At 37.8% G+C, this 15,758-nt stretch overlaps 1 protein-coding gene across 1 annotated transcript in view; it reads right to left on the bottom strand.

Annotated features, from left to right (window-relative positions):
- Positions 1–15,758, bottom strand: part of CPQ (carboxypeptidase Q) — a 140,667-nt gene that overhangs the window by 90,263 nt on the left and 34,646 nt on the right. The window contains exon 4 of the mRNA XM_085053264.1: positions 673–880. Coding sequence (XP_084909390.1) covers positions 673–880 — 208 coding nt within the window. The remainder of the gene's footprint in view (positions 1–672; positions 881–15,758) is intronic.

Below are 15,758 nucleotides of genomic sequence, written 5' to 3'. Positions count from 1 at the left end.
CTGAAACTCTACATTCATGCTAACACTGAGGATTTCTAGACACCACAAGCCAGAGATACAGAAATATCATCTCAGAAAAGATAAAATCTTTTAAAAGCTATGACTGGTTTAAAGGTCAGAGATAGTCATTCTTCTTCTCCACTGAAGCCATAAAAGTACAATGTTTAAAAAAGCATTGTGGCTCAGTAGGTACTCTAGCAGCAATTTCTAGTGCTGCTGTAATTGAAGTTGTATCAACATTTTCACAATAAAATACACTGCCAGAAAAGTAATTTCATATTGTAAGCTCACAAAGACCTTGTACCAGGCACAAGTCCTTCAGCACCATGAGTGTAGATTGTGTGATTTTTAGCTAAGAAGTTGAAAGAAAAGAGAAAGAAAGAAAGATGAAAAGTCTTCTAAATGGAAACCAACAATATAAGATTAACTAATGTTCAAGCAGAATTTGTGGTGCAGATGGTTTATTCTAAACTCACATACAGCACCTGCTAAAAATAGCCATGAAACCTGTTACCTGAAAAAGATTGAAAAGCTGAGATGTCTGAAATATGGAAGAGTGTGTGAATAAAAGTTACTTGTTTTAGATATTTCTTAGAAAGGGCTCTTCTTTTTATTTGTCTTTTTCATAATTTTAAAGAAAAAATAAGTTTCTTTTTGTGTATTCTCACCTACCTGCTCTGGGTACTTTCTTCCAACTATCTCTGCCACAGTGTTAAAGGATGGAGAGTCTGGATAAGTCTTAGCTCCCATCTTCAGGTGCACAACAATCTTAGTGCCCCGGAGAGACATTCGTGACATCATTTCTGCATCTTCCACAGAGATGCAAGCAGTGGGAATTTGGGGTACATCAGCCTGGTAGCTCTGCCCCCCAGTATGTGGGCTGTTAAAAAAAAAACCAAAAAACACAGTGTTAGCAACTTAGCTCTGTAATATTTTTAGCATTATCATGCAATTATTATAAAGAATCATTCATGACCATCTCCACCATACTCGCAAAAGGGACATAGCTACAATTTTTAATAAGCTTTCTGATAAAATACAGCAAGTGTTTTTACACTAATCAGAATATCTGACTGTTACTATGATATGTCTAGAAATCTATTCTTTGTCAGCTCCACTTAGGTCATTGCCATGCTTTGACATGCATTGATACCACACTTTATTCACAGCTTTACCAGAAAAAAAGTGAACAGGTTGCCTAAAGTGCATTTTTTTTTCCTGTGACAAGTTGCCTAAAGTGCATTTTTTTTCCTGTGACAAGTAATGAAATTAAAATTTACTACTAAATTTTAACACTCTTTTCCAAATAACAGAACTGCAGAACAGATGAAGTTGGCAGGAAACTCTGGAGGTCGTCTGGACGAGCCCCCCCTGCTCGAGTAGGCCACCCAAAACCAGTTGCCCAGAACTATGTACAATGCATGAAAATCTTCACCTGTGAACCTTCTTACAGTAGCAGATACATTTTTTTATACAGTTCAGCAAAATCAAAAAACAAACAAACAAAAAAATTGGGTCGTTTGTAAGTCTTCTAAACTGGAAAACAATCCACTTAATTCCTGAAGGAGATACTGTAAGGAAGAAAGAAGAAATCTAGTTTGTAAAGTTATAGATTAGGTAAAATGGAAGCGATTATTCAGTTCTATTTGTGTAGAAGAATAAATCCTTCTCAATAATAAGTCATATTGTAATCAATAGCATAACCTGCAGAGTAGATATGTATATGTATATGTATTTATTTGACATGAAAATACTAAAAAACAGTTTTACTTGACATGAAAACACAAAAAAATAGTTACAGAGGTCTTACAGGAGCTGCTTCAGAGTATAGACAGGTCTGTTTATTAAGTGGCAACAGTTCAGGAGATTATGCACCCAGTTAATTACAGCTGAACCTCAGTCAAAGGCTGTGCCTCATCCCATCAGCATTGCAGTTCAGGTGACCCATAGCTCACCTTTCAAAAAACATTTACCCTGAAACTCAGAATCTCTTGTGCCATGTAACATTCCCTGAGTGGGATAAACTCACATAGACTTATAAGTTCAGATCTCCTTTTTTTTTCTTTTTCCCCCTTTCCCTTTGTCAGGAAAAAAAAAAAAAAAAGGCAACCCTCATCCCCACTTTTAAACTGAGATAACTTACTACATATGTTTAATATTTCTTTGAGTGTCTGGGGATAAACCCAGCATGTTAACCAAGGGACTTTTCAAATAATGTAAAATAAACAACCAACTGAAAAAAAAAAAGAGATTACAATTTTATATACTAATGTTAAAAAAACCCCAAATCCTACATTCAAAAATGGAGCAAAAACTGTTTGTTTCTTCTCATTTTAAATGAATGCATTCACCTTTATCTTCTGGCAAGTTTGTCTTAGTACTAACATGGTGTGTATGCTGAATTGCAGTAATTCAAGTTTTATCACTCATTTCACCATCCATGTTATTTCTCAGATACTCAACAAAAGAAACCCCTGAAAAAACTATTTTTTTCTCCAATATAAGCAGCAACTACATTTCTTTCAGATGCTCCATCCTGATGTTCCACCACAACTGTGGATAAAGCTTCTGACAAGCCGCTATCATTCACACATGCTTACACACCTCAAGTGAATGAATGCTTGCAGGTACAAAATTTACCCAGCTAGCCTAAAATATAAACCTTGAAGTCACCCAGAAGTGTCGTTTGTATGCTCAAACTACTGCTTTGCCAAGATTACAACAGTAAACCCTACTACCCAAATTGAGTCATGTTGGCACCGGCAGGCAGAGCCAGCAACAGCTCAGATGATACCAGGACCTGACAGGAATGGACAATTGTCCAAATGATTTCTACAAAAAGGGAAATGGACCCTAAGCATTACCAGTACAAAGACACAAAGCAATAACACAGTACTGCATATTCCTAATGCTACAAGATGAACTTGCACAGAAAACATCTGTGGCAGACACTAAGAATCCTGGAATGCACCTGATTAAAGTTTACATGCATGCAAAACATGCCATATGTTAAGTATATCATCTACATAATAAATTGCTTAATAAAGTGACAAACAGTACATAAAAGAAATAACCTAAGTAAAGAAAATTAAGTGCCTTTTATGCAGAGATATCCAAGAACTGGAAAGGCTACTGACCATGTGGCAAGACCTGCGCAAGAATTAACTAAATGAAATAGATATTAAGAGCAGACTTTGTGTGTAACAGATGGAGAGAAACATTCCTGAGTCTGGCTCAATACAGGACAAAGAGGATGCAGTTCAGGAAAAATAATTTCTTTTTTGGGGGAGGGAGTAGTAAGGTGGGTCGAGGAAGCTTTTTTTCATTGAGTCTGAACAAAAATGAATTTGTGACTATTATTTGAAAAGACAAAGGATCTTACTTTAAAAAAAAAAAAAAAAAAGGCTCTTGCCTTTACCATTCCTTGCACCTTGAAAAGGAAAAGAAAGGAAAACATCACATAAAACCAGCTATATCGATCACAAAGCAACCCTGACTCTGAATCAGCATTCAACTTTACAACATTGGCACCTCTAGGCAAGCAAGGTGAACCTCTGGCATTTCCCACTACTAGTTGGGAGTGGTGTCAGGGTCTGTTGCTTCAAACACACACTCTCTGAAAAATGCTGTCATCTAACAAAGCCTAAATTAAAGGGTAATGCAAAACTTAAAGGGTAATTAGGCCATTTAATATATGATACACCCAGACCAACACCATAGTTTGGTGTTCAGAAGAGATGGTAAGTAGTTCTTCCATTATTTTTTATTTCCTTAACAAAAGCACCTGTTTTGATTTTAGATCTACTGAACTACCTCACATCCATATTTAAACTATTAATGGAAAACAATGTTAATACAAACTCACAGTCATTTGGTCTTGACATTCTCGTTCAGCAGCTGACAAGATTCAGATAAATGAATTGGTTGGGTTTTGCTTTTGCTAAACCCCTAGATTTCACATCTTGGAAAGTATTTGAGAGAAGAGTCATGGTATGAATAAAGGCACAGAGAAGGCGAAAAAGAAAGGCACATTTTCTCTGTTAAAATTACATGTCAAATGACTGGCAAGAAACAGATGTGGCTTCTATCTTACACTAAAGTGCAAAGGGAGGATAAAAAACTCAAAAAGCAGCTAGTTAGTTTCTCATCTGAGTAAAACAATCACCTGTGGAGAAACTAAAAAATGTGGATGAAAAGATGTGCTGCTGGTGTCAGGTAAGTTCTAACTCTTGTCACTGTGGTACCTGACCTTGCATGCTTCATTACTTTGCTCCTGCACTTCCAATCCTTATCTCTAAGATAAGCTAAAATGCCCAGAGAAAAATAAACTGTGTAAGAACCAGTGCTTCAAGCTAAACTGGATGCTCTGATGGAAAACAGATCGCAAGTTGAAGCCTTGGGAAACGATAGCAATCTCCTAAAGGGAGAAGTAAGCATGACATTACAAGAACTCTAACATGGCTAAAAGGAAAAAAAACCCCAAAACCCAGCCAATCAAAACTTGATTATACAAAAGCTTACAAAGATTTATTTCAGCCATAATGTGCATACACACACCCTCAAAGCACCATTCTTCACATCAACCTCCAAAAGCAATCTAGGGTTGAGAAATACAAAATCAATGTTGTCTAAGTATTGCCAGTGTTCTTTAAGTTTGCTTATTCAAACACATTGCAAGACTCTAAATACATATGTGACCACCTATTTTCTACAGGACCCATGCAATATTCACTGTATGAATCACATGTAAACTAAAAGTTTGTATCAGATCAGCTAGTTTGTTAATGTTGACTTAAATCCTAAGATACATTCCTGAAGAGAACCACGACTACAATAATCACTAGCTATACCCACAGCAAGATCACAGCCTTAACTCGGTAACAGGCACATATCTTCCTCATACTTTGCTTTTGTTTTTTCACTTGTATTTCTGCATATCACAGAAAATCCCCTCACATACAAAGCTTTACACTTGAAAGGGAGTGATGGAACATACTGTAGCAATACAGAAGGGAAACCATACATCTTGCTTTCACAGTCAGCTATGGAGAGTAGCTATTCATCAGTCCCTCACTCCTGTAACTTTCTCTGCATCTGGAGCAGCATGGCAAAGCCTGAACTCCATGCAAGTTAGTCCCCTTTTACAACACCACAAAGTCCTTATGAAACAAGTTGCCCCTGTGTGCACTCCAACTGTGTATGTTCTTCCAAGGTTCGCACCATTATCTGGATAGAGAGGCCAAACTGTAATTGCAATTAGTCAAAATGTCAAAAGTATTGTTAATCTTCTCAGAAGAATTAGGTTGATAAAAATAAAATCAAGACTATTCCCCATTTACAACCACTTGACAAAATAGAAATAAATTCAGTCTAATTTTTTGTTTCTGTCATCATTTGTCCCTTTTTGTTTGCTTCTTATAGTGTCTTTGTAGGATTTGATTTATTGGTTTACAGGAAGTTGAAACGATATCAAGTCTGTCAAATTCAAAACCAAATAGGAATACGTACAGAAAACTTTAGGAAACTGTGAAGTAAAAATACTATACAAGTAAGGAATTAAATAAAATAGTAGTCTGTTACCAAGATTAGAATATCTGGAATCCAGCCATCAAGTCTCTTCCAGATTTCATTGCACCAGTCATTAACTGATGCAGCATCAGCACAAGTGTAATGAAGTGTAAGAAGGGCTCCAGAAGCTACCAGCTTTACCAAGGAAAATTCCCTTTGTAGAAGAACACAGCATTATTCTGTTACCACATGGACTAAATTTAAATTAACATTTAGAAAACTGCATCTAGTGAGTGCTAGGCTCTCAATAAAATTAGGCTTTACCAAACAAGCATAATAGCTTTGCCATAATGACATATGTCCTAGGTTACAGAATGGAACTTACACGTATATACTCATATTTCATTATAATACTCAGTAACACAAGCACCAAGGGAATTCTCCAATAAGAACAGAATTTTTAAAAAATAGCATGGATTAGATATGGTTTGTCAAACACGAAGCAGAAAACAACTCTGAATAGTAAAATGATCAAATGAGGATCAATGAGTTCTACCCTGGGACTATCCAACTGCTGGTAAAGTAGAAAAGCTTTCCAAGCATCTGTAGGAAATGGAAGTTTGCATGAGCTGCTCTTCAACAGAAAAAGAAACTCACTGGATCTTACAGACCTGACGATGATGACTCTCCAGCAGCTGACATCTTGAGGGAACTGTATAAGTTATACACCTGTTTGGCCTCCTTCTGCTTAGTACAAACCACCAAGCTCTGTCCTGCTGTGTTTAGACCCCTGCCTTGTGAGAATGCAGCTGCTTGCTGCACACTACCATAGGTACTGCAGGAGAGTACCTTCTGGAGGGAACACCACTGATAATCCTAATTGCCAGCAGCTGCAAGGATTCTGGCTTCATAGTCTTTGTTTTTGATTTTTTGGTTGAATCCCTAGCTTCTCAGCCTTGGGCACAAGCCTTATATCTTCAGTGACCCCCTCTACTACCAGAGACCAGTGCACACAGAACAAATTCTAAAAACCTCATTGAGAACAGATGTTATATTTTATACCTACAGGGAGGAAATGAATAAATCCAAACAAACAAAAAAGAAATCAAAAACCAAAACAACACCCCCCCCTCACTTTCTTTACTTGGAAAGCAGCAAATCAAAGAGTCATCACAAGGCTAGCAATACAAACGCAAACTAAGAGCTAGTTGTCTAGAATATTCTAGTTGTCTAGAATACTGATCTGCTCTTCATACCATCTCAATTTAATGATGTTTTCCACTATTATAATTAATTCTTTCATCAAAACTATCAGGCACAAATAGGCGTGAAGAGGCATTAGAGCTCTCAGGGTACCATATCAGTCCTTCCAAGTCTCTGATTCCTTACTGATAGGAAGCAGCAGAGAGAGGCAAGCTCTCCCATACACAGACATATACATACACACCAGAAACATGAACCTCCCCTGTCACTCAATATATACATCATGGGGCAGTACAGGGAGGTTCCTCCTTTCAAAAGATGGTAATGGCAAAGGGTAATGCACAGCCAACATTCAGAGAGCTAAAGGAAAAGGGCAGGGATAGAGGATATTGGTCCTGCCACCATAAAACTTCTCCCTTGTAATCAGCTGACCACTGAGGTAAATAGAGGAGAGCAAGGTCTGAAAGGAGGCAGAAGAAAGTCTGAGACTCACAGAACAGGGGATGTGGATGGTGCTTTTCCTCTTTCCTTCCTTCTTCTAACAATACACCATTCAGAGAAGTACGTTCTTTGGACACTGTCCTCCATAAAATCTGAACCTATGTTAAACTCATATGCATTTAGGAATACCTTCTCCCTTCAATAAGCCATGGCAATGCAAACAAAGCCTCATGGAGATACATTTTTAAAGTGAAAAAAATAAGGCTTGGGTATCAACAGGAATACAAGGGCAGTCTAGAAAAAAAAAACATACGGTAGGAATGGGAGTGACTGAGGGGTAAACACGTTTCTGACGTCAGCAGGAGACAGAACAGTACCAAAGGCAACTATGTCAATGGATTAAAGGGAAGAGTTTTAAAAGTAAAAAATAGGCAGTAGAATAGCATAGTTATTATCACCTCAGATAGAATGGAATTAAATCCCAGAAGTAAAATAGAAGACAGGGAATGGAGAAATCTAGCAATCTTTTCTTCTGTTTGTGAGTACTCCAATTTCCACGGAAACATGTCCATTAACCTCAACAGAGGGGGGCGGGAGAAGAGGGGAGAAGACTTTAAAACCTAACTGGATATGAGAAGAAAGTGAAGGGACTGACTGCATTCAATTTCAAGCAATGAGCAAACTAAAAGCCACTGCAAGACACTTGTCCAGTTGAGCCGCTATATTTTCTGAAGAAAACTGAAACTCTGAAACATCTTCACTACACAAATGCTTTCTTTCATTACCAGGCTGGAGGCTGGTACAATAATGATCATCACTTTTACAGTCTGCACATAAATTAAAACACACCAATGATTTTGAACCTGAATCAAGAGATACAGGCACACAGCCAGTCACATCAGATGAATTGTTGAGGTGGCATGGGTTTAGGGACATGATGGAATTCCAGACTACCTGAAAAGTGACAGTTGTGAGAATGCCAGAGCTCTGCAAGTTCACCCCTGGTAGCTCCAGGAGAGGAAGATTGTCACAGGTTTCCCCAGTTCCTCCTCACCCATGTGTCCAGGGTCTCACTCATGTGTTCAGGCAGCCTCCATGAGGAGAGACATGCAGGAGTCACCTGCACTCAGCCCCGTGTACACCCCACAGCCTTAGGGCTCAATACACGAAAACATTGAAGCACGCTTAGTGCAGCACTGCAAGACAGTAACAGAATAAAACGTGGGAATTTTCTTCCCAATGTTCAGATGCTAAGTAGTTATTATTCCCCCACCCCCTGAAGTACACTGTGCAAGAAAATTATCTTCCTGATTGTGAATGATTAATGCTAACACTGAGGCCATGTATATAACGTCATGAAGAATATAAATATAAAATCTGCTAGAAAATTATACCTACTTAGAAAGAAGTGCATAATATAATTTTTAGAAACAGAACTGTGTTTTACAAGCTAATATACAAAGGCTGAATTACTTTGCAGCTGTCAAGCTAAAATTTCTTCCTCTAAAATACTCTATACTACACTTCTGTGTAAGTGTAATGGAGTTACTTAAATTATTCACTGGAAATTGCTCTTGTTTCAAATATAACTTGTCTATAAACTGATTCTGAATTCTACAGAACAAACTGGAATGTGTGCAATTCATAACTATTTATCACATAGTTTAAAGCAATTCTTCTGTAAGTGCAGCCCAAAGATCACCTGCAGTTTGCAAAGTCTTTGTACACACAGCTCTCAAAGGGGACTTCTAATAGTTTCATCGACATGAAGATAAAGTTTCACTGACCTGCAGGTGAATCTTGTAATGTAGTCCATACATTGATTAATACCAGTATTAATAAAACTTGTTCTAAGGGGACAGCTTGATCCCCGATCTAATCACTGAACTGTTCACCTGCAATGAACAGTTGATGGTTGAAGTGACTCAGGATATACTTCAAATCACATGGTAAAACTTCTTGCTGCCAGTGCTATGTAACTATTGAGCAGCTTTGCTGCAAAAATGCTGATAAAACAACTTCTCCTTGGAAGTTCATGATTTGGAAGTTCATGATTTGTCAAACATTTGGGGGAAACAGACCTGTCTAGGAACATCCTTTTGAAACCCTGACAATCAAACTGCCCAGCTCATAATACCTGCTCCCTGTTAACCTTTGTAATGTCCGCCTGAAAGCTCACATGGAGATGGAAATAATAGTGCATTTGTGGCTAGAATTTCTGCCATAAACATATTTGGACTAAAGCTAAACAAAACTAAAAGCTTTAGACACCTTATGTGTAAGACCCTAGAGGATGGAATGGAATTCTCCTTTACTTTCTCAGGAAACTTCTATGGACAAGCATCACCTAAGTTGGATGCTTTCCAATGGTTTTTTCCAATTCCTTGTCATCTTATTGCAATTGTCTGGATTCTGGCATCCTTTCACTAACTCTTAAGCCACTCCATTAAGTAAATCAAAATATCCACGGAATAAAAAATACCACTCTATATGGGAAAGGGTTAAAGGAATCCATAACTGATTGTCACTGAGAAGTGACATACAAAGATTTACATGACTGAAACCTAATTTTAGGCACTGAAAATGAGTTACACTTCTAAAAACATAAGTTGCAGCTGCACTTGTTATTCCAAGTAGCTCTGCTTAAGTTTTCTCATGGGTCTGTCTATTCACGTTGCATTTCTGACAAGACTGAAATGTTAGCATTCTCTCAGACATGGCAGCACACCATTTCTGTTTTCCTAGATTGTCAGCGTTATAAACTAAGCAAGAGAGGAAAAATTCCACATAGTTTTGTGGAGTTACAGCCTTGGATGGTCTCTCAGATGAACCCAACTGCCCAGGATTCTGGCTGCATCTGGACAGTGTTGAGTCCCTTCTCAAGGTCTTTGAGCATAAACAAATAGATCCCTCTAATGCCCTTTATGGAGATACAGACCACGTACTCAAGTTGTCTGATCCCTTCACATAATTTCTGGCACTCCTATGTCCCCCCAACAGCAACTGCAGCCTGAAAATTTTTCTTTCCTTCTATAGAGACTGCAGAGAGATACTCAGAGGGAAACACAGACTCCCCTCAAAGAAGGATCACAAACTTCTTCCCAAAGAGGTGCAAGGAGCACACAGATTGCGGAAGAACAGCTAAAACCTCCTTACATCTCTCCTGTGAATTCAATCTTTCCAAACCTCAGATTTTTGGTAAAATCACATTTGAAGACCAGAACCTGATTTCTAAAGTTTATTTTGTTCTTGATGATAAAGAACTCTTACTGAGAAAAAGCCCTTTACTTTCATGAAATTCCATCTCTTTCATGCTCTTTTCAGTGTCTTCAACTCTCTCATGGTGAGTTATTACTGAATTGAACTCAAATCCTTTGAATTACAGTTAACTAATTATTTTTAAACAATTAGATTTGAAAATACGATATTCCAATGTAACGAGCTGTGTTCTCTGTCATTCACCTCCTGCCAGAGCCTTCCCACAGATCTAAATCTAACAGAATTTAACAAACTAAAAAAACCCCCATGGTTATATAATGGATTATTTATCAGCAGTAGTCACCCACTGTTACATGGTAATACAACTGTTACTTGTTTTTGGCACAGGCAAATTGTTGCAGAATCTAGTATTGACTACTTAAACAGTTTAGAAGAGCTGACATTTAATGTTGTCCTCTTTACAGTAAACAATGTACAAATGTTATCTTAAATAACACTCAAAAAACATTAACACTCCTTATAAACACGGAAAAAGAAGTATGATTGTGAGCTGCTCAAGATCCCACAGGGGCACAAGGCAGAGTTATGAATAGAACATCAGGATCCTTGGGTTTAGTTGATTCTCATGGTTATTCTCCCTTGTCTGACAAAAGTATCTTTTGTTTTTAGATGCACAAATGTCTCAAATCAATCTTGACTTTTCAGAGATAAATAGTACATAGTTTCAATAGTTCTTGTTGAGGCATTTTTTGTGCATTTCACAGCCACAAGCAAACTCATGTCAAGAAATTGAAATCAAAATATGTCAGAAATGATGCAGTTCCTTTCTGATTCTTATTCTTAGAAGGAAAGCTCTTCTTTTGTATTCACAATGGATTAAAAAGCCACGAAGTGCAGTCCTGCTTAATCCTTTGTCCTGCTTAATAATAATAATAATGAACAGAAGCATATAAAAGACAACCTCCCTGTGTTTCACAGGATATTTGTAGTAATCACATCAGACAGCCAAGGCAGAAGTAATGCAGATAGTGACCAGGAAATACAGGCAAGGTGAAACAGTTTAGCAGAAGTCACAGACCCTAGCCACCCAACCAGCTAGTTGGAACAATCTATAAATACCTAACCAAAGTCAGATTTAAAAAGAAAGGTTGGAAGGGAACAAAGTTACAGCTTGCGGTTTGTACCAGCCTCCTAAATATAGAAACAAAATGAGATAAAGTATAAGATGCCTGAAGGAGAAGACAACAGGCAAGTAATCAAAGCTGGCATCACTAGCAGAGCAGAGACAGGAGTTGGCACCTCTCATTTAATAAACCAGATGGAGAAAGATTTTCACCATTTAGCCCTACCCTGCAGGCAAGACAAAAGCATTAGTATTTGATGCAACAAGATGGACACATTAAGAGAAATGCAGGTGACTGATTGGATTTGAAGAGGAAAACAAATCTGAGAAAAGGGAGAAAAGGATTAAAGTAATTGAAATGGTTACATTTCTGAGGCACAAGACATTGCTTCTACAGGAAGAGCCCATTATTAGTGTTGGCCATCAAAACCAGCCTACATCGAGAAAACAATTCTAAACAACTGTGGAACAATTGGCTCTGACTTCCTGAAAACACAAGTCAAAATCTGTGTGCCATAAACAAGTGGTTTCATCATACAAATAGATCTAGCTAATCATACTTAAATATCTGACATACATTGTAGTAAAGATAACACAGTAGGGTGAGGCTATCCTATGGGAAGACAATACCTAATGAAATAACACAGAAATATCCTACCATATGAACAAGCCACAAGTAAGAGTGTGGGAAGTGGAAGAAACAGCAGAAACAAGAGGCCCCCTGCCCTCTGAAAAACAGTGCAAGCATTCTTGTAAAGAGAAATCATAATATGTTGGAATAAACTATACTCATTTCATCACATGTTTAAGCAAACAAGGCAAAACAAAATTAGGAATTAGTATTTCCAAATCCTCTGCATGTCTGGGGCATTAACCACAGAAATTATGGGTATTAACAGTTGACTAGCAATCAAATATATTTTAAAATTGGCACCTATATTTGGTTGCTTCTTTGTTTTACATAAGTAAAAAGCTATATATCAAAATATTATGTTGTATATGTGCATAAAAATCCAGCCAAAGTTCCTGCAAAAACCTGTGCTCACTTTTGGAAATCAGCAGTAAACCTTGAAAAGGATACTTCGGGTGCTTTAGAGCAGACACAACATGTTTCCTAAAAAAAACTTCTATATATATATTATCTGAAATGGTTCTGCAATATGTAGACAAATTTTAGTAGTATCATTAAATTAAAAATAATGCCAAATAGATTCTGAAAAAGTATCTTGAGTAATGCAGGAAGTAGAGACAATATTCAGTGGGAAATACAAACTGGAAAACCAATAAAATAATGGAAAAAGACATGAAAATGAAAAAATTGGACAGGCAGGTGAACTATACAGTAGACCTCTGTACAAGCTGTTTCAGCATTGCCTGGACCAAATTTCAAAAGTGAGTTGCTGTGTAACTTGAAAGTAGTCCTAGAATACATGAAGAAAGAGGCTTTACTCTCTTTCTCTTTTTAATTTTTTTGTTTGTTTAATGAAAAAAGGAGAATATTAGGCTAGGACACCCCAAACACCAATTCTGTAGCATTCTGGCACAAACCTTCTGGTACTATTTAACCTTTTCCAGTTGTCCAGGGCCAAATGCTCATGTGCTCTGTATATGAACACTCCAGATAAAGTCCTCAGTTACTGCGCTTCTACAGAAGAAATATGGAGAATTAGAGAGAAACAAAATAACAGTCCACATATTTCTCAGATCTTATCAGCAGCTGAAAATAAATACACAGATTGAGAAACTATTTCACTGGCACTGTATTACTCAGATCCCTCTCTGTAATCTTTATCTGCCTTTTTGTTGTCAGGTTTTCCTTCAATCCTCTACATTTATGATCACCACATACTTGAGAGACACTGGTATAATCAAAAAAACCGAGTATTGTGAGAACATTAAAACCAACCTGAAATTGATACATCCAGACATTACAGTCATGTTAGAGGGTTCTGAACTTACTAACAGGGTTTTCATAGGCACCACAACTCATACAAACTCAAAAGAGGTTGGCAGCACTGAAGGAAGATGGAGCTGATCAGAGAGAAACAGGAAATCACAGGAAATTGCTGAAGTTCCTGGTGCTCAACCCACAGCAAGCACAGCTCTAACTCCTTATAGACCAATACAGGAAACCCATGATTTGGCAGTTTTATAAACTCAATGTCTTTATATACATGAACCAGTAATGCAGAGGTGGAATAAAACTTAATAACTTCAGGATTTTACCAAAACTAATCAGTGGGTGCTCACAGTACTCAAACAATATCAGAGTTAACCATGATATGGATGGCCAATCTTGCCACCAACAAAATGTATGACTCAGTAATGTTAGGAGAGTAGCTAGTCCAGAAAACAAGAGAAAACCCAATGGAATATTACATTGATAAAGATTTGTCTTGGGAAGTTATTGCAGAGGAAGCTAGGATTTCAATAGGGCTTTTATGCTCACATACCCTTCTGGGTAACACAGTCTATCAAGAAAGATTTTATGAGCCTTTTACCTACTTCTACCAAAGTTACAGGATGCTGCTTGTATGATTAGACACAAAACGGATGAAACTCTTCACAATTACATGAACATATTCCTGAACAGAAAGAGTCAAAGCTAGGGCGAGGTAGAGAAAGCTCTTGATAGTTTCATCAGCATGTTAGTGACTTTGTAAGAAAACAAATATGCCAGGTGTATGAAATTACACAAAGATTGCAGATGTCACATAAAGTCCTGTCTACTGGGGAAAAAAAAAAAAAAAAAGAACCCAAAAAACCCCAAAATGACCAAAATCCAGAGTAGTTATGCAGTTCAAAGCAAAACGAGGGAAAAACGTTTGGCAAAAGCCAAAGAGAGAGACTGGGACTGAAGAAACATCTACAGATTTCTCACTGTTACAAAGTTACCTGAAACTTGACTCCTTAATCACTGTGAAAAAAGCAAGAACCCACTGTACAATATGATCATCTCCTAAAACATAGGCTCCATTTCTTCTAACGACTTCCAAGTTCTCTTTCTGACAGCTAGGATTTGCCCAACAGTGAGCACAAAGACTGCACTGCAGAATTTAGTCTGGCATGTTGGCCTTAAGGGAACATAGGAAGCAAACTAAAAATTAACGAATTGTCAGTCAACAACATTTACAGGCATCCTGGAGGGAAAGCCTCTAAGTGCAGGGCAAGAAAACAAGCCCCACAACGCACCACCAATTCATATCCCTAAAGGCAGCAAGACAACATGCACAATGCTATAAAACATAACTAGAATCTTTCTACAAACTCCCCAAAGACTCATAAAACACAGGCTGCTCTTATTTTCCCTTGTTAGACCACAAATAAGGGTTTTATCCTTGTTTCCTGCTCCCTTAGTAGAACAGGAGACAATACTGCTCTATCCCATTGCCACAGGATATTGCTTTTTGACAGTCTCTCATTGAGATGTTTCTTATGATCAATTCTTGTTTCTAATCTAATCCCATAAGTGAAAAGTGCTCACAAATAATCAATGGCACTTCCTGATTTCTTCAGTCATGCTACAACACTACTGTTGCATCTCTGCAATTATCACACAGCTTCCTGATGCCCTCATGCCTTGTGCATTCCCCAAGCCTGTGCAAAGCAGATGGAAGATGCTGCCTACTCAGCATGCCACTGCTTCCCCTCTATGGACAGCAGAACGGGTCACAAGAAGAAAGAGTCTTAAGATGGTAGCAAAAAATAAGGTATACTGGCATTCATAGTGGAAGGAGGGGCAGAACAGGAGGGAAAGGAGCCTTCAGGGCTCAGGATGCAACAGAAGGATAGAGTTTCAAACACAGAATTTTCATTTTAAAGCCTAGATGAATCTCTTTGCTATTAAAACCAAAACCAAACATCTAAACCAACCAACTAAACAAAAGCCAAAAAAAAAGCAAAAGAAATCCTAGTAAAACTAGTATGCCATCCCACAATTCAGAAAACATGGCAGAGCAAGAAGAGGAAGCTGAATCTGTCTGTCACTACTGATGTGAATGAGCCAGTACTTTTCTTGGACATGGAGTTTTAGGGAAAGGAAGAAGACCTCCTTAGCAAGAAATTCTCTTATGTGGAACTCTATGCAGCAGACCAAGTATAGGGAAGAGGTGATGTGGCAAAAAGTCCCTGTTGCTAGCACCTGAGAGCTGAAAAATGCCACTAATGCACACACATGGTCAGCCAGATTGAGAAGGGAATGACCTAACAAGCAATGAGGAATACAAAGGAAAACTATTTCTATACAAAAAGGTATACATGACTA

This window comes from Lichenostomus cassidix, chromosome 2 (genome assembly GCF_008360975.1).
Source record: "Lichenostomus cassidix isolate B80296 chromosome 2, HeHo_3.0, whole genome shotgun sequence".
NCBI lineage: Eukaryota > Metazoa > Chordata > Aves > Passeriformes > Meliphagidae > Lichenostomus > Lichenostomus cassidix.
This window is presented reverse-complemented; position numbering and strand designations above follow the sequence as displayed.